The sequence below is a fragment of the Larus michahellis genome, chromosome 4 (assembly GCF_964199755.1).
Source record: "Larus michahellis chromosome 4, bLarMic1.1, whole genome shotgun sequence".
NCBI classification, from domain to species: Eukaryota; Metazoa; Chordata; class Aves; order Charadriiformes; family Laridae; genus Larus; species Larus michahellis.
In genome coordinates this window covers 67,561,150-67,587,428 of record NC_133899.1, presented here as the reverse complement: position 1 = coordinate 67,587,428, position 26,279 = coordinate 67,561,150, and the positions used below count along the sequence as shown (strand labels likewise).

At 40.2% G+C, this 26,279-nt stretch overlaps 1 protein-coding gene across 34 annotated transcripts in view; it reads right to left on the bottom strand.

Moving 5' to 3' along the window:
* The window catches only part of NRXN3 (neurexin 3), a 1,053,186-nt gene that overhangs the window by 574,065 nt on the left and 452,842 nt on the right, over window positions 1-26,279 (bottom strand). For all 34 annotated transcript variants that reach the window (XR_012586787.1, XR_012586788.1, XR_012586790.1 and 31 more), the window contains 4 exons: window positions 11,342-11,461; window positions 3,898-4,279; window positions 2,329-2,519; window positions 1,656-1,829 (listed from right to left, as the gene is read on the bottom strand). Coding sequence is in view for 26 of the 34 variants with exons in the window: in XM_074585395.1 (XP_074441496.1) it covers window positions 1,656-1,829; window positions 2,329-2,519; window positions 3,898-4,279; window positions 11,342-11,461 (867 nt within the window). In the remaining 8 variants the exon portion in view is untranslated. The remainder of the gene's footprint in view (window positions 1-1,655; window positions 1,830-2,328; window positions 2,520-3,897; window positions 4,280-11,341; window positions 11,462-26,279) is intronic.

Genomic DNA, 26,279 nt, shown 5'->3' with positions numbered 1-26,279 from the left:
ATCTGCTTGGCAAAGTACCATGGGATAAAACCCTGAAGGGAAGAAGTGCCCAAGAAAGATGGTTAATACTGAAGGATCGCTTCCTTCAAGCTCAGAAGCAATGCATCCCAACAGAGAGGAAGTCAGGCAAAAACCACCAGGAAGCCTGCATGGATGAACAAGGAGCTCCTGGAAAATTTGACTCAAAAAGGAAGCCTACAGAAGGTGGAAGCAAGGACAGGTAGCCTAGGAGGAACACAGAGAAATTGTCCAAGCAGCCAGGGATCAGGTTAGGAAAGCTAAAGCCCAGATAGAGTTAAATCTGGCCAGGGACATCAAGGGCAACAAGAAAAGCTTCTACAGGTATGTTGGTGACAAAAGGAAGACTAAGGAAAATGTGGGCCCCCTCCAGAAGTAAACAGGAGACCTGAACACCCAGGGTATGGAGAAGGATGAGGTACTCAATGACTTTTTTGCCTCAGTCTTCACTGTCAAGTGCTCTAGCCACACCACTCAAGTCGCAGAAGGCACAGGCAGGGACTGGGAGAATGAGGAACTGCCCACTGTGGGAGACCATCTGAGGGACATGAAGGTGCACAAATCCATGTGACCTGATGAGATACATCTGCGGATCCTGAGGGAAGTGGCGGATGAAGTTGCTAAGCCACTGTCCATCATATTTGAGAAGTCGTGGCAGCCCAGTAAAGTTCCCACTTACTGGAAAAGGGGAAACATAACCCACCTTGTAAAGAAGGGAAAGAAGACTCCTACAGGCCAGTTCGGGGCATACATCTTCTTAGCAAACATGCATACCAGACAACTTTACTGATAAAACTACCTTCCTCTAGTGACTAGTAGCCAACACAGCAGACTGGTATTCAGTAGAGCTAGACATAACAATGATTTTCACTTAACCCAGCCAGCAAAACCTTGGGTTTTTTGATGGTGACTATCCCAAGTGCTTTGAGAATTGATGCCATATACATGTTACTGAGTCAGTGCTGCTAATGTCAATACTCTTTCAATTAATGGAAGCTTGGCAGGAACAGTAAATAATTTAAAGAACCTTCAAGAAATCAGTAATATTTACATGCTTCAAGAAGTCACTCATCTCATTTGTTTCTAAACTGTCCAGAAAAGATAAACTACAGAAGGGAAAGGTTTTCCACACAGCACAGACAATGCCTCCAGTGGTTTCTTTGGAGATCCACCTCCTCAAAAAGGAACTTCTGTTTTGGTCCAATCTTTTCAGTTCCTTCTACCTCCCATTTCCCCTGCCTCTACTCGGTCTTCAAAATACTTATTTCTGTGGATCCCCAAAAAGGCTGCTCTGAAGCACAAGTGAATTGAAGGCTCAGAGCCTCTTTCAAGGTACTGTAATGTTAATAAACCACTCTGAGAAAAGTACTAGGTAAACAGTAGTCCATTCCAGCACCATCCTTTACACGACTGGAGGTACCACCTCATAAGGGATAGAGTATGCAAAAAAACAGCCGCTAAGCTACTCGCAGAAGCTAACTATCCTTAAGATGCCTTTGAGAGCATTTGGGAGACATAAGTGTAGTGAAGGATGTGACGATGAAAGCAAATTAATGAAACAGACAGTAAGGTGGACAAGTAGATGCACAGGGGGCAGCAATGGAGTAAGAGGGGAACTTCTCTGAAATCAATTATACCTTCGCATCCACGTTCAATCTGGCCACTGCGGTGCAGAGCATCATTGATTAGATCAGGCAGACGCCCATTCAAGTCCACAGATGCTAGGCAGCCCTGAAATCCATCACGAGAGGCCACTAGCTTTGGAAGGTTGCTATACATGCCTTGAGCTAGGCCAGCAATGTAGAGATCACCTAGAGGAGAAAGGGGTAAACATACAAGGAGGAAGTTACATACTTTCTAGTGTGGCTTCCGCCCACAACCCCACATGAATATAGCAAGCTAAACAGCTGTTCAAAAAAAGTTAAAAGCAGAGCAAGATATTGTGCAAGCAGTCATTTCTGTCTCCTTTACAACAAAAAAACCCCTCACAAATCCCACAAAAATCCACCCCAAACCCAAAAAACCTCAAACCACGAAACAACAACCCCCCCCACCCCAAACCAGCTGTAATTGCATCCTAACTAGGAAAAACTGCACTATGACAATAAATTTCTGAAAAAGCAAAATATGACAAAGTATTCTGCTACAGGCAGTTGCCAAACAGAGAAATAGAAAAATGAAAGTGAAAGCCAAAATCATCAAATTCCAGATTTACTGTTCTGTAATGAATGGTTTCTGCAAGCTTTCTCTCGTTTACTGGTTGAGCCCTGCAAGAACAAAGAGGGGAATTGTCAGTCTTGTAGAATTTACCTTTAAGATCCAGATTTTTGGCACCATTGATAACCTGAGTGACCACCTTAGTGTCCACCTTTAGACTGTGTGTGTTACTGTTATCTCTGGTGATGACGACGTTGTGCCATTGGTTGTCATTAAGAGGACGATCGCTATTGCCTTTGATAACATTAGGTCCATTTCCAAGGTCAAACACATAATGTATATACCTGTAAACATAGCAAGAACTAGTTAAAATTGTGTATGAACTCCAGCGCTACTGACCCATATTCCAGGCAGAGCTGATAAATTAATTTACAAAAGTCATGAAGTATCTCTGCATTCGAAAGTTCTAGTAAGACAAAATATTAGCCACTGATTTGAAAAGATATAGTTGTTTCCTTTTCACCAAGAAAGTGTAAGGATTAGTACTTTGAGATGACAACATTTGGAGTAATCAGATTCTAACAATAAAGCATTGCTCTTTTTCACAAAGTTCTTGCAGATCCACAAAACCCCTGTCTGTGCATATAGTTACTTTTTAAAATTGGCAATATCAATAAATGTACTGGAGAGCAACACTAGATATGTTTATTTGGGGCACATATTCCCCGGATTAATTCTGAGCTTTGAATAACTCCCTTAAGAAGTTAATGGGGAAACTCACTCAAAATATTGTAGGAAAATTCACATGAGATTCTAGGCTTATTCAAACAGCTAGAAAACAATTAGCAAAGCTTTCAGCAAAAAATAAAGACCTTAACGAAGACTGAAGTCATGGGAGTGTTACCCTGAATTATTTATATAGTTCAAACACAGAAATCCACCTGAGAGTAGAAGAGAAAAATTCTACTTAGAAAGGAAAAAAAGACAACAAAATTCAACTCTCAACAGAGCACCAGGAGCTCGTGACTCTTTTTTTACTACTCAATGTCCCACTTACAGAAATATGTGCAAAGTTAAAAATAAAATAGATTGAACTACAGTTATACTGAAATAAACAGGACTAGTAAACTGTATTTGTGGAAAACCTGTCTACTGTGGCTATGTGAGTACAAGACATCAAAATTTGTTCAGCTGTCAAAGGATTTTTTTTTTTTGTAATAAGCTATTGGTCTTGAGAAAAGAATATAGCATCTCAAAAGCAAGTTGAGTTAATTTTCCTCAAGCGTCACCAGCAGAAATACAAATTCAGCAGCCCATAGGCTCTTTTTTCCCTTCAGTGAAGGTGCAGAAACACAATGGGTCTGTTACAAGAAAAAAAATAAAAGGGGAAGAGAGACTCAGAGGCCTCAGCACATTTCTTCCTCCCCTGTGCTACTCTGCAAGGGTAACAGATAAAACCTTAGCCTAACTAGATCCAAAGAACTCAAAATATTAGTGTTTCACACTGTAAAAGTGTCTTTCCCTCAGTCCCAGGGGAAGTCAGTGATAAAAATCAGGAGTCCTAAGCTTCAGCGTTTATGTCTAAGTGCTTTGTCGTACACATCAGCAAACAGAGAAAACATGAGCATGAGATGATTTTCTCTTTATGCAATCATTTTAAGTTTACCTATAAGTAAGTTTATCTATAAATAAGCTGGTAGAATATAGCAGAAATTCACTTACCCCTTGACTAGTTCAACTGCGATAAAGTCATTGCCATCACCACTGTTAAAGAGGATGAAACCATCAGCTGAGGTGGTCTTGAACTGAAAGAAGAGGTGCATGGATGTATAAGCCTGCAAGGTGGCCAAACTCAGGTAGCTGCTCTTGGTCTTGAATGTCACAGGGTCAGCTATAATGTTGCGGAGACCAAAGCGTGCCTTCAGCTCGCAATAGTCAATGTCACCATTCTTGCACAGGTCAATGTAGAGCATCCCGTTGAACATGAGGCTCTGGAGGTGGCCAATAAAGCTGGAAGGGATGACAGAGATGTACCGTTTCTCTGTCATGATCCCTGTCTCGATGTTGTGGAACTCCAAGCGGGTGTGATCACCAACCATTGTGCCTGAAGGACAGAAACAAGGAGGAACATGTAGAAAGGCCGGGGATAGTAACAGGTTATATGGAGCTCTTCACTCTCCAGTTTCCAAGCTAATAGCAGTATTAACTTAATCCTATCTGATCACTGTTCAGCAGCTGGCATAAGAAAGAATGTATAGACTCTTGGTGGAGATGCTTGAGTTTAGCAGTTGTAAAAACCTGGCAGAAGAGAGAAGACAGCACTAAAGGGCCATGGGCAGAAGCTCTGTATATTTTCCTGTGTTTCACAGGCTTTCTTGTCTGCAAAGAAGACTAGGTCTCTCCCTTAAAGCCTACAGTGATCTATTTGATCCAACGGTCCATCTACCAAACAACTCAGGCACTTCTGAAACAACTCTTAACAAGTGTGCTTCCTGAGAACACTCAATAAACACAGATTAATATAAAAAGAGCAGAACAAGAAGTGAGAAGTCATAAACCTGCTAATATTTATTCCATTTTTCTCTCCTGGTGCCTATGTTATTTCTCTTGTTTTAAAATCACGGCAGGAGGGAAACACACAAGAATGCAACAGGCAAAGAGCCTTCAATATATCTAAATCATCGAGCTACCATTTGGGCTATTTGCCACACTGTGACAGATTTTAACCTCTCAATTAAAATATTCAAGCTATTCAGTATACCAACTATGTGAGACTCCTCTTGAATCATAGGTAAATTTTTCAGTAAGATTGCTGGACATCAGTACAGACACAGAACCCACACAGGTAAAATATAACTGTATGCTAGAAGGCTAGTTTCAGTACAAAGACAAATTGGGCAACATCAGAATGAAAACCATTACAAACAGCCTTATTTTTAGTTTCCTGTAGTTCTTCATTAAGACAGTTGTAACTATTTGATCACACAAGCAAGTATCCTTTTTACACAGGCCTCATGCCACTTAGTATACAACAGGAATAATATTAAATTCATGAACAATTACTCAACATTTAATTTGTTTTCTCATCATTCAACGTACAACCATTATTCAAACTCTGCTACAAATACACTGTTGTTATTTCTCTCACGAAATTTTCTGCAGTGTTGTATCGAGTTTATGTGGCGAGGTGCTGGCTGCGGGCTGGCTGCAGGGCGGCCTCTGTGAGGAGAGGCCGGGGCTGCCCGGTGCCGGACACAGCTGGCTCCACAACAGGCCCATCACAGGGCACGGCTGAGCCCCTCAGCCAAAACGATGATGCCTCTGTGAAAACATATTTAAGGAAGGGCAAAATGCTGCCCCTGAGTGAGGAACAAAGGGAAAAAAAAACAAACCCACAACAAAAGCTCCACAAACACCAAGGTCAGTAAAGAAGGAGGGGGAAGTAGGACTCCAGGCACCAAAGTGAATATGCTCTGACAGCCCACGGAGAAGACCACGACAGAACAGACACCCACACTGCCGCCCCTGGAGGACCCCCACGCCAGAGCACAGGGATATTTCCTGAAGGAACTGTGGCCCATGGAGAGCCCACACTAGAGTAGGTTTTCCTGACGGCCCGTGGAGCGGCCCCATGCTGGAGCACTTCATGAAGCACTGCCACTCATGGGAGGGACCCACGCTGGAGCACAGGAAAAAAAAACGTAAGGAGGAAGGAGCGGCAGAGACTGACCACAGCCACCATTCCCCATCCCCCTGCACTGCTGGGCGGGGGGGAGGTAGAAGGGTCAGGAATGAAGGAGCAAACCTGAGAAAAGAACCGGGTGTGGGAGGACGTTTCACTTTTTGTCTTCATTTCTCATCATCCAACTCTATTGTTAATAGACAATAAATTAAATTAATTTTCCCCAAGTCAAGTCTGTTTTGTCCATGACAGTAATTGGTAAGCAATTTCCCTATCTTTATCCTGAACCATGAGCCTTCTCATCCTATTTTCCCCTCTGTCCTATTGAGAAGAGGGAGTGAGAGAGCAGCTGGGTGGGTGTCTGGCAGCCAGCCACGGTCAACCCACCAGTTCAGCAGCACAGTGTGCAAATTATCCTCAAATATTCACTTCATCTTCTACCACTCCTACGAGATTAAGGAATATTACTTTCCATTTTATATACACAAAGCTAAGGAACAGAGAGATCAACATATAAGCAGTTCTGGATCTCAAAAAATAAATTTTTGGCATCCAATGTAGGAGAATATATAACAGCTTCGGAGCATTCACTGGTTTTCAGGCCCAGCACTTCTAGAAATACGATCCACAATGCCAAATGAGTACCTGCCAAAAGGACAGGTACGACCACTGATCAACTGTGAAAGATCTGACTTCATGTGACTTATCCAGCTTTCCACAGGAATTCCAAGGTAGAGAAGTCAATTCCTCTGGGCTGTATTCACATGCCTTCACAGAGGTCCCTTTTCCTCTTTTTACCATGCTTTATCTCATTCACTGCAGACTTTTCAAAGGAGATCTTAAAAACAAGCACCTCCTTTAATACAGCGACCTATCTCAACTTGTTTGCTGTACCATCTTAACGTACATTGCTTAATGTAAGCAGGGAAGCAAAGCTCCTGTAGAAAAATGACAGCTGCAAATATGAAATTAGACAACATCAAAATGCATACAAACACAGACTTAGCTGCTTTCAACTTTCCCCTACTTTTGCATGTTTCTCTACTTAACCTTCTAGTATGTTGCTAATATAATTACCACACAGGTAAAGTCCTTTGTTTTTGAAGGTTTTTCAAAGGAAACAGCCACAGTACCTGTTGGTCCATCTGCCTCCAACAACATTTTAAAATGCTGGTCAAATTCAATCAGGTTTAAAGTAACAGTAGGGTCAAAAATATTTAAATTCATACTAGTTTTGTGAAAAATTGACACGTGAATAAAGACCTAATTAAATGTTTCCAGTGTGCTATAGGCTGGCAAAATTTAGCAGTAATATCCTGCTTGATTGCATGTGCTGGTGAGTTAGCATATATACACAACTCTTGACTAGTCACTGCAAGAGGTATTTCTGAGTCACTGGGGGTATACCTGGGATTCACACCAACCACCATAGCTGAGTTCAGGATAAACTTCTCTTTTAATTCCCTCTGGTCATATAAACTGGGACTCACAAGCTTTCTCATATTCTATGCTATCTCCTGAAATCTCATGGGATTTCTCACCTAAACAGCTCCCAGGTGTTAAGAGAAAAAAGAAAGAAAAAAGAAAAAGAGGTTATATTGATAGGCCTATCATGAGTTTTCCTACTATTCACAACATATTCTTTGGGTTTTTTTCTTTTGGGTATAGAATGAAAGCTGAGAATGCTTATAAGAAACTTGGATGATGCATCCTGGCTTGTAGTATATAAAGAGTTAGAAGAAATGAACTGATAGTCTCTTTCTTGCTTAGGTTCTCTTGAAGCACTGAAATATTCCTCACTCACATCTCATGATCATGTACAAAGTGCAGTTTTTCAGTTTATACTTTGTCCAAATGTGATCAGGTTTTTGCAAAGATAGCAAACAAGCAGAGTTGTTATTAGAAAAAAAAAATGTTTTCAAGTATCTATTCCAAATACAAAGAGAAAATATTATGCAGAGCAATTTATTTTTTCACTTATTCCCAATTTTAGCAGTAGATCTAAATTTAAGACAATTACACAACAGCAATTGACATGGAAACCTTCAACACAAGCAGATACAGTCAGATAAACTTACAAGCAGCTGAAAAAAGTCACATATTTCTGACTATTCAGAAATTCAAGTGTCAATACTAATGCAAATGTTTTTAAATCCTGAAACAGTTCTTTACCAGAAATAATATTAGATTAGTTTGAAAAATGCCAGTTCACAAGAACTGAAACTATATATGGGAAAGTTTGTTTAGACAAACCATTTCACTTGCACTACTGTAATTATTAGGGGTTGTTTCAGTTTCAGTGTTATCAAAATAAAATTTCTGATTTTTCCAAAAGAGAATTGCATTTTCTTAAAAATAAAATAAATTAAAAAAAAATCACTTTTAAAAGAAATCCTGCTGCTTTAATTCAAAAGATTAGAAAAATAAAACATAGATATGTCAAGGACCCAGAGCAAGAAAACTGCTCTCATTTGCTCTTCCACCCTTAGATAAATGCAAAAAAAGTTGTTGCCGAAATAGGAAAAAAAAGACAGGCCTGTAAAATCTGGAGTACACTGGGACAGGGAACCCAAATACAGCGGGGCATTAGCAACGGAGGGAAGTTAGAAGGGGTGATATCAGAATTTTAGAGAAGGTGAAAAATGAGAAAACTGAGACTGGCTTAAGAGAAATAGGACAGAGATAGCAGTGGTAGTGCAGAAAGTTAGCAGTAGTTCAGTGAAAAGCTGAAAAGGACATGACAAAACAAGACCAGAATCAGGACGGAGATGCATTTTCTTAAGAAATGGAGTGAAATCCAGTATTTTCTGATCTCATTAGCTGTCAGACCCACCTGCAGAGTTCACCTCTAATTCCTCCACTGTGCTCTGTAGAGAGTATTGTAACTACTACAGCAATCAGCAGCTCTTCAGTTCAAGTGGAAGCAGACAGAAAAGAAAAAAATCCAGCATCCACTGCGGTATTTGGGTGCTAGCAAGATGTTGTAGGGAGGAATATGACTGCTATATTTGCGTCTCATTTATCACTGATGTTCTGAGGTCTGTTCTGAGGTGGTGGTGGTGGCGGGAGGAATGTAGGAGGAGGGTTTTTTGATTAAGCAGCAAAATGCTGTCTAGAGGAATTGGATTCTGTCTCTCCCTTAGATGCCCTGCAGGAAGCCAAATCAGTCACTTTATTACAAATTTTTCACAGGTGGTCATTAATTGTCTAGCCCTAATTCTCCAAGTAGCAGGGTTGAGCTAACAGCATCCAATTTACAGTCATGCTGAATATTTGTGCATGCAAATGACTGAAAAATCATGCCAAATTGGTATCAAACACATCCAACTTTAATCTGGTGCCTTGTTTCCAAACCTGTAAAATGGGAAAAAGATGCCTACTCACTTCATGTAACATAGACATGGAAATAAATTCAGTTACAGCTTCTTAGTTCTGTATAAACATATTGATGAGTAGCACACACGCAAAAAAACCAACAGCTCTACAGTTAGAGCAAAATTTAGTTGGCCGGCGTTGTTGCAAACAAGCAATAAGAAAGAAGGTGGCAATTAAACAGGCTGTTTATTTTTTCTGGGGGCCCAATTTAGACTGCTGATCTATGCCTAAAGACAGCAAGAATCCTGTGGAAAAATCTATGTGACCACATCATTGAAAACTATATCATCTTCCCAAGGAAGTGGGATGCAGATTGCACAGAAAATCTTAACTCTGGCTTTTCTGACTTTTGACTTGGCCATGATGGCAATTCTTTTAATAGATATTTTTAGCTGTAATGCATCTTTAATTATGTAATTCATATACATGTACATATGCACATCTTATTTTAGTATAGGATTGTATCATCGTTATTTATAAACTCAGTTTCATGAAAAAGACTTAAAAAAAACAGATGGCTTTTTTGGGGATTGAGTTGGTAATGCAGAGAGTGCCACCTCCTGGTGCTTGCTAAAAAAGCATATCCAGAAGAACTGTTCTTAAATGCAGAAGTAAACAGGATTAAATGCTTACCAGCATGTTTAACTAATTCAGAAAGTTCCCTCTTAAATAAAATTTCATTTTCCTACAAGCTAATATTGATCAAGCCTCTGCCTGTTCCAACAGGGAGAGAGAAAGATTTGTCTTTCATATTCTTCGGATTCTCTGTTGCAAATTCTCAGCCTATACAGCACAACATATATTTACTTCAGAGAGCAAATACGTATCAAATAGTTTTCCTGCAAACTCATTTCTTTGGGCTTATTTCAAAATCCTGACTCATGGCTTTCCAAATAACCTAAGTACCACATTACTTAAAATTAATTGCACTCACAAAGTAGAACATAACTTTTTGCAGAGACAGGATATAGTACGCTGGTGCTCCCTATGGCAGACGTTCCTTCTAGGTGCTTTCTGAGTAGAAGCTACTTAGAAGAGAGGATGTCAGCATTTGGCGGAATAGCATGGATCACAACTCATATCAGTGTTGCATCCAGGGTTACTGCTCTGTGATTCTATTATCAGCCTTCAGACTGCTGGTGTTTTCCTCAAAAACCCAGTTCCTACAATTATATACAACTATGAGAACTTAAGACCTTCAAAAAAAAAGAAAGAAAAATAATTTTATGGCTCTTGCAACTGTGGGGAAATGGAATAGAAAAGTATCACCTAAAATTTTGTACTGAAAAAAAAATAAAAATCAATCTAAAGTACCTTAATCATTTCAATGCAAATATCATAACTTGGGAGACACCAGCTTTCCTGAGTGTGACTGATTTTTCTTCCTCCCTTCAACTACATTTTTCTACAGGAAGAAGCAGGAGCTCAAAAAGTTGTCGGGAAATGCAGGAACAGGAAAAAAAAGGAAAAAAAAAAGTCTGACACATTTATTACACTATATCTTACAATATGATATACTCTGGTGAGTCAGGGTCCTCTCTAACCTCTAAAACAAAGTTAGGGACAAACTGCTCTTTCTTCTGGATGGCTCCGAGCCATCAGCACAGGAACTTGAAAAAAACAAAACAAATGAAAACAAAAAAAACCAAACAACAGCAGAGGCAGAAATCCATATTCTCTAACACATCTATCAAATGCAGGTTTTACCATCAAGGAAAAGTTTGTGCAGAGAAAAAGCTTAGGGAGCATTGGTTTTGATTCCACACCATTGGAAACCCCTGCATTTGCAGCTCAGGAGTGAGGTATACTCACAGTGTACCCCAAACAGCCTGGCGCAAGAGAAAGTGCTTGGGTATGCGCAAGCTCATCTATCGCCTAATCCCACTTTTCATATCATCATAGCTGTCACAGAAGTGTCTCGTGTTGGCTAAGAACAGTTAGTCTCTGAGAACTGAACATGAGTTTTCAACCTAGTAACACTAAATATACAAGAAGTAACAGGAAGGGCAAAGAAAAGATAGACAAGAACAAGGAGAATGGGTGTAACGGCACAGACTGTGAACAGAGATACAAAAATAATGACAAAAAATACTCATATATTGCACTTACCCTCAGCGACGTCATCGTCCACCATCAGCTTGAGGCTCTTTCCTCGTCGAACTACCCGGACAGTGTGCCACTCGTTGTCATTGAGTTTCTGTCCAGCATAAAGAGTTTCAGGTCCCTTGCCTGGGGATGGTGATAGGTACAACAGTTAAAGCCAGACACCCAATTAGTTTAGTATTTGCTCAATGGGAAAAGTCACCAAAATCAACCTGGTGTGATACAGACTAGTAGATTGTGTAGGTGTATTATGACCTGCAATCAACCCTCACGCCTACACCTTCCCAGCTCAGTGGGAGTAGGGGTCACAAGCCCTTCCATTCGGTGAAGTGCCTTCCTTTGCAGAGCCCAGAGGTCACACGCGTTTAAAACAGGGGTAGAAATCTCTCTCACATTGTGGTACTAATTTCCAAACACCACATTATACAAGGCACCCCAGTATTAGAAAAACAATTCAGTGACAGGAATGTCTCTAGAGTAGAGCCATTACAGCAGAATTTTGCTCTCCCAAGAATCTGGATTTACAACAGCCTCAAGGTGCTTGGGATTCTTTTCAAAGTTTATCACACTGATCTCTCAACACTCAGGTATCAAACACCAGGCTGGTTTCAGTCTTTCAGTCTCAAAAAAAAAAAAAAAAAACACCTAACCAAAAACCCAAACAACAAATCACACCCAACCAAAAAACCACCCACAAAACCTCAACCCCCCACCCCCCAAAAAATAATAAAGGTTTTTAAAAAAAATTTAAAACCACAGAAAGACAACCACTCACCAACCCAGCTGCTTGCTCTATAGTTCATTGGCAAAGCAGCCTGCCTATAAGGTGCCTACTTCACCCCCTGAATTATAGGTCAAAAGGAAAAGAGAAGCCTTTTCTTCTCCAAAAGGTAAAAACACAGTTGCCCTTGCAAACAATGCTCCTGGGAAAAAGCATTAGTGCTACCCATATTTGTCCAGTTTTGCTGCTCACCCATCACAGTTGACAGGCAATTACTTACAACGTTAATTGTTCAGATTACAAGACTGGAACACCTCACTCATGTCAAATAAGTGAAATTGAATAATGGTGTGTGCTAAATTAAAAACATCCATGCTCATTTCAGTACTGTACTAGAGTGGTTTTTGACATAGTTACATCAGAGAAATGCAGAATGAGGACAGCAGAACTCGTTGCACATCAGATCTGGGCCCATTACCCAAACTGGCAAAAGGGGAACCCAAGAAAGAAAAAGCAAGACACACTGAAAATATTAAGAGAGAGACAGGGACAAGAACTCAGCTTATTGCACTCGTAAAACTAATGTCAGATGTGCAGATTATTTCTCTACGTTTGTTCAACACAAGGAAATCAATCTTTTTACTCAGATAGCCCAAGAACAGCATTTATTTTGACCATTTTTCAATTGAGTGGTTACATAACACAGAATAAGATGTCGTACACATCTTCAAGGGAAACTCTGTACAAGGGGATGCACCCACTCTGATTCACGTCCTGGTGTGGAATAACAAGTAAAAGTAGCATATTCCATAGTGAGAGAGAACTGAAGGAAGGGGTAAGAAAAATATCCAGAGACTTACATAGCATACACAGTCCACAGTATGCACTCTGACTAATTAGCAACATTACTCTAACTGCTTCTTACTGAGGGGGAAGATGGGCAAAGAAGGTGGTGTCTCATTCAGCTAGGATATAACACATGTAATAGAGGAATCCTATGGAAGGAGACCAAAGCAAAATGAATATTCTGTTATTCTCCTTAAAGGATCATGCAATTCACATTAATAAAAAGGGACTTTCATACTGTTTCAAATAAAACCCATTGCTAGCAAACCTGAAAACGGGGTGTGTGTGGGGGGGACACAAATACTTATTTAAAAAAACCCAACCTTTTTCCTTTTTGACCCAAAAAGCAGCAAAATTATGCCCCCATGTTTCAACCGACAGTGTGCAAATGAATTGCTGCTCCTGCATAAGCTCCCACTGAATTCCATGTGGTTCCTGGAACTGCGTATATAGGGACTCCCGTGTCTGGATGCCAAACTTCATTACATTGAGCATGATTACTACATGTGCTGTTACTATATAGACATTTATGTGTGATCAATTTTTAAAAGAACACTTGAAGATGCCTAATCCAACAGTTGCAGATGCTGGGTAAAATAGAAAGGAAATGGACCACATGTAGCAGAAGGATAATGCTCTCCCCTAAGTATGATCTCCTACCCAGTAGATGACCAAGGTTGCTGGGTTTGAGTAGTTTTGGTTTGTTTTTTTCCCCTCTCCTTTCAAGCTATCTGCACCTACATCACCCTTCAAGTAGGATAATACAGATGTAGAAGGAAGCAAAGCAGAAGGTTATCTGGACAGCCAAAAAAAGTCAAAGATTTGTATCTTCCCTTTGTGTGACAGTTTTTTTATGATAAAAGACAAGGAACTATTGCAGCCATGTTACCAGCTGGATAGCTGGAATCACTCGATTTATAATACTTTCGATGAGATGGCAGTTGGGCATTAGGTAAATTTTGCAATTTATTTAATTTTATGAGTGAGAAGAGTAAAAGACAACATAACAGGAGAAAGAATAAGAAGGTTTCTACTGCAGCAATAGCTTAATAGCTAATCTTCCAGAGCATGACTCCTATTGGAGTCTCTGGCCTTCTTGGTCATTCCTCCTTCCTAATGTCCTCTGGGGAATTGTACATCATACAGAATTGACTGCTACCTCTCATTTTCAAGCTCAAATAAGGTAGAGTAGTCCTTTGGTGCTTTGCAGTGGCAAACACTACTTAATCAGAAGCAAAAATATCTCTTTCTGGCATTCCCACATTCTGGACATTAGTTGAACTGCAGTTCAGGCTTCTTGAGCAAATATTACTTGATTCAGCTGCTGTGACTCCTCCTCATGCTCTCATGAATCTTTTGACACCTACTTAAAACCTGTGTACATATTGTTCATAAAAGACAACTAGTATACGCTTTTAAACCTGGAAGAACTCCATCCAATCTGCCCAGGATGTCCCAGTCATTGTCTCTATATCAAAAGTGCACTGCTGCTAATTAATAGCTTGGTCCAAAAAAGACTATATAAAAGTGAGAAGAGTAGACATGCCAAAGTATAAAGAATCAAAAAGTAGTTTGCGGCTTCTGAAAACACCAAGTTGCTTTCCATCTGGCCCCCAAGAACTCACTCATTTGGAACAAACAACTGCTCAGAGGGATGCAGTTAAAACAACAGGTTTGAAAACACCAGCTGTTGTCCACCCTCAGTGGTTAACAGCACAGAGAATCTCCCTCCTACGAAAGGCAAAGGAGAAGGAAGGTTAATCCCTGTGACCATTTCCTCACAGGTGGATCAAAAAGTGTGCTTTTACCCTTGGTGCAGGCTGTCACTGTCTGATCCATTTATATGATTAAAATGACCTTCACGAAAACAGGCTATCTTCATTATTGCATATCTTATCCAATATTACAGAAGAGGTCAAACATTTGAGTCTACAGAACGGCAGAAGAGACGACCAGAAAGGACATTGCCAGATTGATGAGAATGGAAAAGGCTCTTCCTCATTACAATTACAACAATAAATAATTCTATAGGGATACACTAATGCTTTTTAGAGAAGACCCTCAGTAACAAAAAAAAAAAAAAAAAAGGTTTTATCTGCTTTTTTCCTCTTTAATTAAAATGCTCAGCTGCCATCTCAGCTTTGTTCAGTGGGAAAATGCATTTCTGTGCCTGCTTTATACAGGGCAAAATCCCTCCGGATGCCAACAGCATCCCAAGGCAGGGAGGGGCTGGGAAGGAGAAGGTTTCTTTGCCATTTCTTTCCTTTTTTTTTTTTTTGGGGGGGGGGGGGGGGAGGGAGACTATTGGTTATTTTTACAAAATGGCCACAGAATTTGTGATTTGCTGTGAAAAATGTCTGTGCGCAGATTTGTGAAATATGAAAGTGAATCATGAGAGAAGCTGGACATTTCCCCTCAAAGCTTATAAGAAACTGATCCACCCTATTTAGACATTATCCAGTGATTCCCTATAGAATATTCCGATGTGACTAGTATAACCACAGAGTGGGATTCTTCATTGTAGCCCCAATAGTGTGGCACAGAGGAGGGAGGTTATGAAGCCAATGCCCCATCTGTTTTTCATCATCAATGATATTAATACTGCTTTGGAAGATAATTATCTTATGTGTACACAGACTATATATTTAGTAATATATGTGAAACAATTATGCATAGTTATGCAATATGGCAGATATTTTATGTAGCTGGTATCATATTAAACACAGAATTCTTTTTTCCATACGTTGTCTTTTCAAAAGAGAGGCAGAAGATATTCAGCCACAATTTCCACAGGCAGGTTTGAACAAGGTGGGAGAAGGGGGAAGAAATGGGTTTAAGGCCAAAGATGCTGCCATTTACTCACAGACATTTATGGCTTCCTGATACGCAGTGATTTCCTACAAAGGATAGGGCGAATATCAAAACAAGAGCATGGGTCAAAAGCAGAGCTGGCAACTGTTCTGAAAACCTTCAATAACTTTTAGTCTTGGTTGAATATAGGTCAGTAGTATAAATTTTGTTGGGTGTTTTCAGGCAGCACTACAATGGACAAAGTGTTTTAGGAAGGTCTTTTTCTTGACCAGGATCTACTGTCCAACTCCAGGAGCATTGTTAATTGCTAGGAAACAACTGGCAACCCCAGACTCTCAGTACATTTCAGATGTTTATGTAGATATCCCCAGTCAAATCAACACATATTCACATATACGCACACTTGTTTTGCTCATATACAGGTTTTAGAATCCCCCTTTTCAAGAAGAGGTTAGTTCCCAACTAGGAATTAACAGTTGCACTTCCCTACAGATAGTCAATACCTTCACTGGGGACCTTACCTGCACCAACCTTTCTGTTTCCTCAAGGAACAGGATCACCTCCATGTAACACCCCAGATTAAACCAAACATAACATACATTTATGAAACAAATGTTTTTAGCAGTGCTTACAGAAAAGCTATGTTTACAGATTTACAGAGTGGCTTCATCGGGAAATCAATAAAGTTGAGCATGATTTATACCAGCCTACCCAGAAGCAACGTTTAATTGTTTATATTCGTACAGCAATAAAAAATGCATACACAAAATCCTTTAAATACCTACAGCATCAATTGGCTTCACAACTGCAAATAAGAATTCCCCCCAACAGACAAACTAATCAAGTGCAGGGAATTAACTCAGCAAATAAGTGAAAAGTAGCAAGACCACCCTACTAGTTCTCTCAGAAACATACACCAGTCTCCCTATAAACTTGACAAAAAAAAAAAAATCTTCCTTGCTTTTGCTATAAATACACGTAGCACCATATTGAATGACTGTTGCTTTCGTTTACAGACACCCTGGCCAATAGCTGTAACAAGACTCAACGTGGAATCAGGCAGCATTCAACATGATGGCAGCTTGGTCATACGGCTCAAACAAGAGTGCAGCGCAGAAACTGTGTTGTGTGTCTTTTACTTGATGTGAATATAATTTGTGATTAAGAATAAAAAAGGAGACTATTTGATTGCATATATTGTGAAGGCCACACCTGGCACAAATTGGGCTTGCATCTAGGCTTTTCCATCAAGAGCAGTGAGTTATTCTCCTTGTTTGTCTCAATTTCACTGCTGCTGAATTTTAAGACTTTTAGATACTACATAATTACTGTATATCTCTACAGCAGAATCATTGTTAACAGACATCAGGAAAACATTTGCATTAACAGATAATTGTCCCCCCCCAAAGTCTTTAAATATTAGATTACAAGTTGAGCGAAAGGAAGTTTCAGTTCTGAAGAAAATTTTATTCTGACCTCGAAAACATTCAAAATGTTTCAACTTCAAGCTAAATGAAACCATTTCCAGCATTTAAAAATAAAATTAAGTTTTTTATTATCTCTTCAAGATATTACTTGTTTTTAATGGTAATAGATGGTTGCCGTTTTTATTGAGGGAGCTATTTCCACTTTTAAGGAAAGGGATTTCATTTTATATTCACAACCAGATGGGAGGTCAAAAAAAGGACATGGAAGCATGAAAAAAATAATCAAGTATTCATGCTTTTAAAATGAAGATTTACAACAGTTTAATTAAATTAACTTCAAAGTGATTTCAGTCAGACTGGCTCTACCTTTGTTTTTTGCCAGGGCTGTCATATGGAACACTTCACACTGGTCAGAACACCATCTACTTCTGTTCCTAACACATCGGGGCAACAAAATCTTCAGCGTAGGTATAAAGAACTCAGAAGCTGCTCTATTTTGACTCATCTACATTTTGCCTAAGGAAAACACTTGTACACGCTATATATTCAGAGAGCAAAGTTCAAGAGAACTATCAGCGCAAGCTAGGCAGCAAGGCAATCACAGGAGCAGCTTCTACTACAGGGACTCCACAGAGCAGCCACTAGAGGGAAACAACTGCATTCACTAAAGCTGCTGCTTAGGCAGTTTTACCTAAGTACAAAGGAATCGCAGTACTCAAAGTGTTGCTTTTCCAGAGTTTCACCAGCTGATATATTTTGCATTGAGGGTGACCACACCTGAGTCATGAATAAAGTAACTCCGGAACTTCAACCCAGATTCACCCCCTTAACAGCAAATACCTGTTCAGTTCAGGTTTATTCATTTAATGGATGCAGTTTGCCTCCTAAGAAATAAGTCTATGGCTCAAGAAACATGCAGAACCTCACCAAGTTTTACCATAGGACAGAATTTTAAACGAACTATTACAGCAACAAGTATGCACAGAGTTTTGCAGACTAGTAACAATGAGGTAAACAGATCCTATTTTAAGAGCGCTTTACATTTCATTAGCTTTCCAGTGACGCAGTGCTAACCAAAGCAGGATGCAGGCGTAACGAAGCTAGAGATTTAATTCTTCTCTTTATTCCTGGGCAGATAGAATAGTACAGGTACCAAAACCACACAGCTTCTCACTAATCCCATTGATGTACCTTACATTGATGGACTATGGTACAAACAATAAGACAACTAGAGTTTCTCTTCCAGTTCAATTTCAAATCTCCCCACAAATGCTACAAAACAAGTAGATTAATCATAATTATAGTAAGAAGATGATGCTGGGGATAACACTGAAAAAAAAAAATGGAGTGAGCCATATGATGTATCATGCAGGCACGCAAATAATGGCCATGAAATAATTTGACTGCAGCTACTTCTCATTTAAGTCCGAAAAGCAAGGATATCAGAAAGCAAATCAGCTGAGATGTGGCAATACAGTGCCTTGCAGTAATGGCACATATATCTCTGTGAGGAAAGGATCAGAGCCCGCTTTCTAACAACAGGATAGCATCTTTGTCCCCCTCTTCTGGAACATAGAAAACAATGGCAAAGAAAGGGACTCCTCTTCCCAAAGACACATTTGACAGTTGAACAGACTGTTGAGTTGGCGGAAGAACCCAGATCTTTGAATCTGCAGTCCCAAATATTGAATTTATTAAAAAAAAAAACAACAACATTGTTTAGGACACACTGCACAGTCCTCACTAACAGCACAGTATAAGGAGAAGACAGTCCTGCTACCAGTGCTTCTCTATTCAGATGCCAAGGGCAAAAACCAGCATCATCAGAGGACCTAAATTTCTTTCTCATTTAAGGTACCTTTCCCTGTGGCACCTGTGCGCCTGAGGTGTTACAAATACACAGAGTTATCTCCGTCGCTGCTGGGAGTATTACATGAACTAGCTTCAACCTCCCTCTAAGAGCGTAACAGTCAGCATCACAGAAATTATGTCTAACTATGAATTATAAAACCAGCAGGATTCAAGCCTTCTGCAGGGGGTGCAAAACACTGCATACGCTCTTGAGGTTTAGTTCTTTTTGCAATGCCACCTCCATTCTGAAGTTTGCCACTCTTTTTTTTTTTTTTTTAATCTATGGTGCCAGCTGAATAGTTTTTAAATTCTCCATTGCAAATTAGCCAGTATTTATAAGTCTACCGAGAACCCCATGTAAATACAAACAGCAACCAAAATTTGCAAGTGGAGACCTTGCATTTTCAGATGTTACTGGTAAACTGTGTGTGCATAACTGGTAATGCACGTTGGTCCCCTTTGCCTGAACTGAGAAACTCGGGTGAGAAGGACGGTAAGTGGTACATGCAAGAGTCTCTTCACTTAAGAAGCTCCTGAGGAGCCTTGTTGAACTTCATGAGGTTCACAGACCTCTCAAGCCTGTCCCTCTGGATGGCACCCCGTCCCTCCAGCGTGTCAACTGCTCCACACAGCTTGGTGCTGCTGGCAAACTTGCTGAGGGGGACACTCAGTCCCACTGTCCATGTCGCTGACAAAGATGTTACAACAGCAGCAGTCCCAATACCAACCCCTGAGGAACAGCACTCGTCACTTGTCTCCACTTGGACATCGAACCATTAACCACAGCTCTTTGAGTGTGGCCGTCCAGCCAATTCCTTATCCACTGAGTGGTCCATCCATCAAATCCGTATGTCTCTAATTTAGAGACAAGGATGTCACGTGGGACAGTGTCAAATGCTTTTTACAGACAGCACCAATGTCCAGTCTACTGGTACCACACACTGGTTCCTTTTACCTGAACTGAGAAACCCAGATGAGAAGGATGACAAGTGGTATGTAGACCTACATGAAAGAGAGTCCTTAAGGAGGTACCAAGGAAGGATCACGTGCTTCTGGAAATCTGAGGAATCAGCATTGCAGACTGAAGGATAGTTGAGGATTTACAGATAAAGACGACACCTGAGGCAAATATTGAGAACTCCTTTGAAATTCAGATTTTAAAGTCACAGCTTTCATGTCAGCTAAGGAGCCTGTAAAGGAAAAAATGCCCTGGGAGAAGAAGGGGAGAGAATGATAAAGCTAAGCACATGTGGCTTCAAACATATCTGCACCTCTGCCCGCAGAGCTCCCAGCAACAAACAGTGTATATTATCCAAACTGGTGCCAACCCTCTTCTCAAACATACCTCCCAAGTCACTCAATTTCATACATGTACCTTCATACAAACCCTGTATATTTCATACAACATCCAGGTGTAGTTCTAGTGTTAATAAATTTACATAGGATTACACCAGAGAATTAACTGGAAGGAATCATCCTAGAACAGCCAGAGACCACAAGAAAGAAAAGACAGATAGCCAGCAGATCTCTTCCCTCTAGGAAGTAGACTTATTCCTGGAAAGGCACCGCTAGTGTTTGGGGGTCTCCTTTTCTTGCCCAACACAGAGAAGTTAATGCTTGCTGTAAAAAGACCAGAGCTCTGACAGCAGTATCAGAGCACAAATAACAAACTGAGCACAAGGAAAGTGGTGACTTTATAGGCTATGCATGTTCAGCAGCCATCTCGGTTACAAGGGTTATCAATTCTTATGCACCACACTTAAAGTAGTACTAGTAGCCAGAACTGTAAAGTTTCTAAAGAAAAAAAAAGAAAAATAAATCTGGTTGTATTAGGATTATATGTTAGTTCAGGCTGTTCCAGTGACATTTAAGCAATATGGTTGTTTGACTATCAAGCAATAGTATATGCTGGCCTCTGGCTAAGTTGTAAAACCAGTAGAATGTGATTAATGGCATAAGCTGGTCACAAATCTCTCTCTAGCCGTTTCATTTCCTATTGAAGGCTTAGTGACAAGCACACTTTCTTTTCCATCGCAAGTTTGGAAAGACATCCTTTTGCTCTAAGAAAACGTTACTTCTGTGTTGCCTGTTAGAAGGCCCACACAAAACCAAACACAAACAAACAAATAAAAAAAACACCAAAAAAACCCCCAAAAAACCACAACACAAAACCCCCATAGCCTCTTTATTTCCTTCTCCAGTTGTCTGTTAGGAAAGGAGATAGTGGTTGTTACAGGGATGGATAGGTTATACACACCTCTCTCCCTGTGTATTTTTCCCCATGATGTCTTAATTTCTAGCCAGTGAACAGCTGGTGTGCTGCAGTGTTGAGCAAATCAGTATTTCTCTCTAATTTCTATCGTTCAAAAGAGCACTCTGAGAATTAATCTATGCGTGCTTAGAAAGCATTCAGATCCTATGCTGAAAAAAAATGCTGTAACACCACGAACATTTATACAGTCCGTACCATTAGCAAATATATTATTTAAAAACTATAAATAGCAAAATATTTACAGATTCTCTGTGAAATGTAGATCTATAAATTCTAGAATCAGCACAAGGTAAACATCACAGTAACTAGAAGAGATCATTGAGACCTGAGTGTCAATCAGTTGAGAAAAATGGATTCGCAGGACATAGCACAGATAACGGCCACAATACAGATAATCGAGACTACTATATAGAGCAACAGTCTTATACTCTATACAGTTCCCTTGATTTCAAGGGCAACAAGCACTCCTCTCAAGAAGGGTTTTTGGTTGAGGGGATGTTGGGGTTTTTGTTTTGTTTTTAAATGAAAAAGGATAAGGCACCTTAACGTGATTCATTAAGATTTGCAATCCCATTGCAGAATCAGCCAAGAAAAGCAAATGCCATCACTTAGCTCATCATACCCCTAAGAACGTTAATTATGTAGGAAAGTAAGGGTTTGACTGATTATTCAAGGCAACAGCCAAGCCTGGAGAATCAGGATTAGACTTCAGAAGCCTCCTGATCCCAAATCTTGAAAGTACTTGTTCTTCAAGAGTCAGGTTTTTATAGAAATAAATACTTTCATCTGCAAGTGTCGTGTAAGTCTGATCTCATAAGGGTCTTCTAAAACAAAACATGATGTAATACACTGCAGGACTACAGGCTAAGTTTAGGGTGGGGGTGTTGGGGGTTTTTTTTGTTTGTTTGTTTTGTTTTTAATCTGTATTGGTAATGAATGCTTTAGATGCTGGTTCCTAAACTATTCCCTCTCACCGGTTTGTGAGCTTGTATCAAGCATAGCATTTTCAACCAGCAGACTGAGAAGGCGCAGGATGGCCTGTATAAAACAAAGGGACAAGAAATTTTCCCCAGTCAACAGCCTGGTGTTTATCACTGAATGGTTAAAGGAACCTTTAAGATGGAAGAACACTTAGAAAAATACTAATCTGTGTGCTTCAGATCTGCACGTTCTTCTCACAGCTTGACTCTTAATATTTAATTCTCCCCAATTTCCTCAGTGGTGACATAGGCTAACCAAGCACTTCAGTGTCTAGAGAACAGTAATGATTTTGACATCTTCCCTGCCACCCATCTAGCCCATACCAAAAGGTGAAAGGGAAAGAAGATAACGAGAAGGAAAGAAGTTTGAAACCAAGCCTACCCAGCTGCTCTTTAAACAACAACCACCAACCCCAAACTGGCAAGAGCCCCAGCCCTATGCCTTCTGACCACTTCATAAATAATTATTCAAACTTTCACACACAGTTAGTTGTTACTGCCAAGGTCTAAGTGACAGATTCTCCACCGCGCACTGCCGCAGCCTCCCCACCAGCAGCTACCCCTCTCTTTGGCTATAACGAGGCCCTGGGTTCTCCACATGTCTTCTTTTTTCTCCCCCCCACCCCACCCCAGTTTTGGGTTGGTTGGTTTTTTGGTTTGTTGTGGGTTGTTTTTTTTTTCAGGAAGAGAAAGAAATCTGTTAAATTCTGACCCTTTTTCACTGCAAAGATTAATTAACAGCATCTCCAATTAATAGCAGTTCAGTTTTAATCAATGCCGTCCACATGAAGTCAACAGCAGCTTGATTTTCAGAGGTGCTGAATGGGAACTATAAAGCACACCACTCTGGAAAATCAGGCAGAAAAGGACATAAATTCAGTCTCAATAAATGACAGAGTGCTGCTATATTTTGTCTCCAATTTTATAGGAAGCAAAATTGTTTATAGATGTATCATCTTGCATTCATTCCAAAGATCAGTTTTAAAGTTGCCAAACACTTGTATAACGCAAAGGATGCTTAATATCAAATAGCTAAATGAAATTTTACCTATAAACCAAGCCATTTGTACCAGCCTGCAGACAACAGGGTCACTTTTAATATTGCTTAATATCAGTAGTAATTTGAAGCAGGTAGAGAGTAAAAGAAGTGCCAAGTACTACTGTGATGAGTTAGAACTAAAGGATTTCTAATTTTTCATTCAACAACACTAGCATCACAAAACAAAACAGCTTTTAGTTTTATACTGATGCTGACTTTTAATGATGTACCAAATGCAGGCACATGGGTTCATGCAAAGAACAACAACAACAAAAAAAAAATGTATCAGAACACCAATCTAGGACAACCATCTGGATCAGCAAATTTAGTCTTTTATAGCAATAGCCACATAGTCAAAAATGATGCACAAAACATCTGCTCTCACCAACACGTAAAAAAATACCCCTTCAGCATATAAACAAATGGAATGTGAAAATGCACCTTTTCTGCGAATTTCCTCTTCCGTAAGCCACATCTGATCATCTACTGAATAATGCTAGCTGACAGCATATAATACTGTCTATATCAGATTATGACATTAAGGTGAATATTGATACTATATGCAAAACACGCACGTGCAGAACAAGAATTGGACCGCAGAGGTGCTGCCACAACATGGATCGTATTTGGCATCTGAGAAATTAAAAGAACAGGAGGCTTTTTTTGTTCAGTGACCAAACTGGAAACAGAGGAAGGAAAAGAAAATCACTTCAAGGCCAATCTGAAAGTGCCCTTTGTTTTTGGGCCAAAAAATTGCCACTCCCTCCCCTTCCCAATCAGTTCTGTAAGGAGTTTTTTAAATTCACAGCTGAAAAGGCTCAGTCATTGCCTTCTTTGCTGTGGTATTCAACAGTAAGGTCTGCCCTCAGGCCTCCCAAGTTTCTGACATATACAAATTCATGGGACCAGAAAGGCTGCATCTAAATGTACTGAGGGAGCCAGCCACTGTCGAAGCAGGAACACCTTCAATTACCTTTGAAAGGTTGCAGGTGTAGAAGGACATCCTAAGCAACAAAAAAAATGAAAAGTTAAGTCAAATTTTAAAAAGCTGGTTGTGTTTTGAGCAGTGAGTTGGACTGCAGACCTTTGGAGACCCCTTTCCAACCTAAATTGTGCTATGGAAACATTTTGTTTCACTGGTAACCAGAAGGTTTTGTTTTCACTGACTGGGAAAGGAGATTTTAGAATAAATAACATCTAAAAAATATTTTAGAATAAATTAAGTGTTGAGACATTATTAAAAATGAAAATTCAAAATATTTTTACATTAATTGTCATAATATTTTTGTTTGCCATTTCCTTTTTCATAAACATTTGCCAAGTTCAAACTAAATTCACAAATAGATGCAGTCAACATAAATCTGCACTTTTCAGTTGATAAACTGTTCAAATGAAAACACTCAATCTAGTTCTACTCGGCAGCTGCTTTCAGCAATACTACTGCTGAAAAAATACAAAATATTTGTGAGAAAAACCTCTATTTAGAGAAACTGCATATAAAACTAACCAGGTAAGGCAAAACCTATGGACCTATGTCCTTATTTATCAGTATTTATTTAGCTAATCTACTGAACAACATACATAAAAATATTCTTTGCATCAGACATCAAAACCACCAACCACAAGTCTGTATCCTCACCCAGGATGACTGGTCCTGCTTAACTTCCCGTCTATGAACTTCATCCCTGCTGTACAATGAGCAGCAATGTTCTGCAACACTCTAGAGATGGCCACCTTTTCCATCTAAGTTATTCTTTTAGAATGTATTCTTAAAATGGTATGGATGTTTACAGTATAATCTCTTACAGAACGATCCCTAAAGAAACAGGTGTATTTTACATATAAATGCCAGTTTATATGTGTGTATATATATATGTCTTGTATATATATACATATATGTGTGGGGGTGTGTGTGTATATATATACACACACACATATCTTTCTCATATATATGAGAAAGAGAGCTTGCCCTTACCAAACAGACCTCGATCCTTTTGGTCTTCATACTGAGAGATTTGTCAAAAATGCTTCCCATGCCCCTCATTTATGTTTTTTGCAGAGATGGCTGCTACAGCCCAGTCACTGGCACCACACCACAGAGTAACATAGAGGAAACCAAGTCTCGCCTGAACAGGTAATCATACTAAGTCACGCACATTCTCTCCGGGGGCCTCTCACCACAGCAGTGATTCAGCTCAAGTCCTTCCCAGTCACAGTTATTAAACATGAACACTGCAATCCCCAGGGCCCCTCAAGTGTCCCACGGATGCTTCCAGTTCTCCATAAGTTCAACAAGGCCAAGTGCAAGGTCCTACACTTGGGTTGGGACAGTCCTTGTTATCAATACAGGCTTGAAGATTACGTGATAGAGAGTAGCCCTGTGGAAAAGGACTTGGGGGGTACTGGTGGATGAAAAGCTGGACATGAGCCAACAACACGTGCTTGCAGCCCAGGAGGCCAATCGCATCCTGGGCTGCATCAAAAGAACCGTGGCCAGCAGATCCAGAGAGGTGATACTGCCCTTCCACTCTGCTCTTGTGAGACCTCACCTGGAGTACTGTGTCCAGCTCTGGAACCCTCAGCACAAGAAGGACACGGACCTCTTGGAGCAGGTCCAGAGGAGGGCCACGAAGATGATCAGAGGGCTGGAGCACCTCTCCTATGAAGACAGGCTGAGACAGTTGGGGTTGTTCAGCCTGGAAAAGAGAAGGCTCTGGGGAGACCTTATAGCAGCCTTCCAGTACCTGAAAGGTATAAGAAAGCTGGGGAGGGGCTGTTTGCAAGGGCATGTAGCGATAGGACGAGGGGCAGTGGCTTTAAACTAGAGCACGGTAGGTTTAGAATAGACATTAGGAAGAAGTTCTTTACAATGAGGGTGGTGAGACACCGGAACAGGTTGCCCAGAGAGGTGGTGGAGGCCCCATCCCTGGAGACATTCAAGGCCAGGCTTGATGAGGCTCTGAGGAATCTGATCTAGTTGAAGCTGTCCCTGCTTAC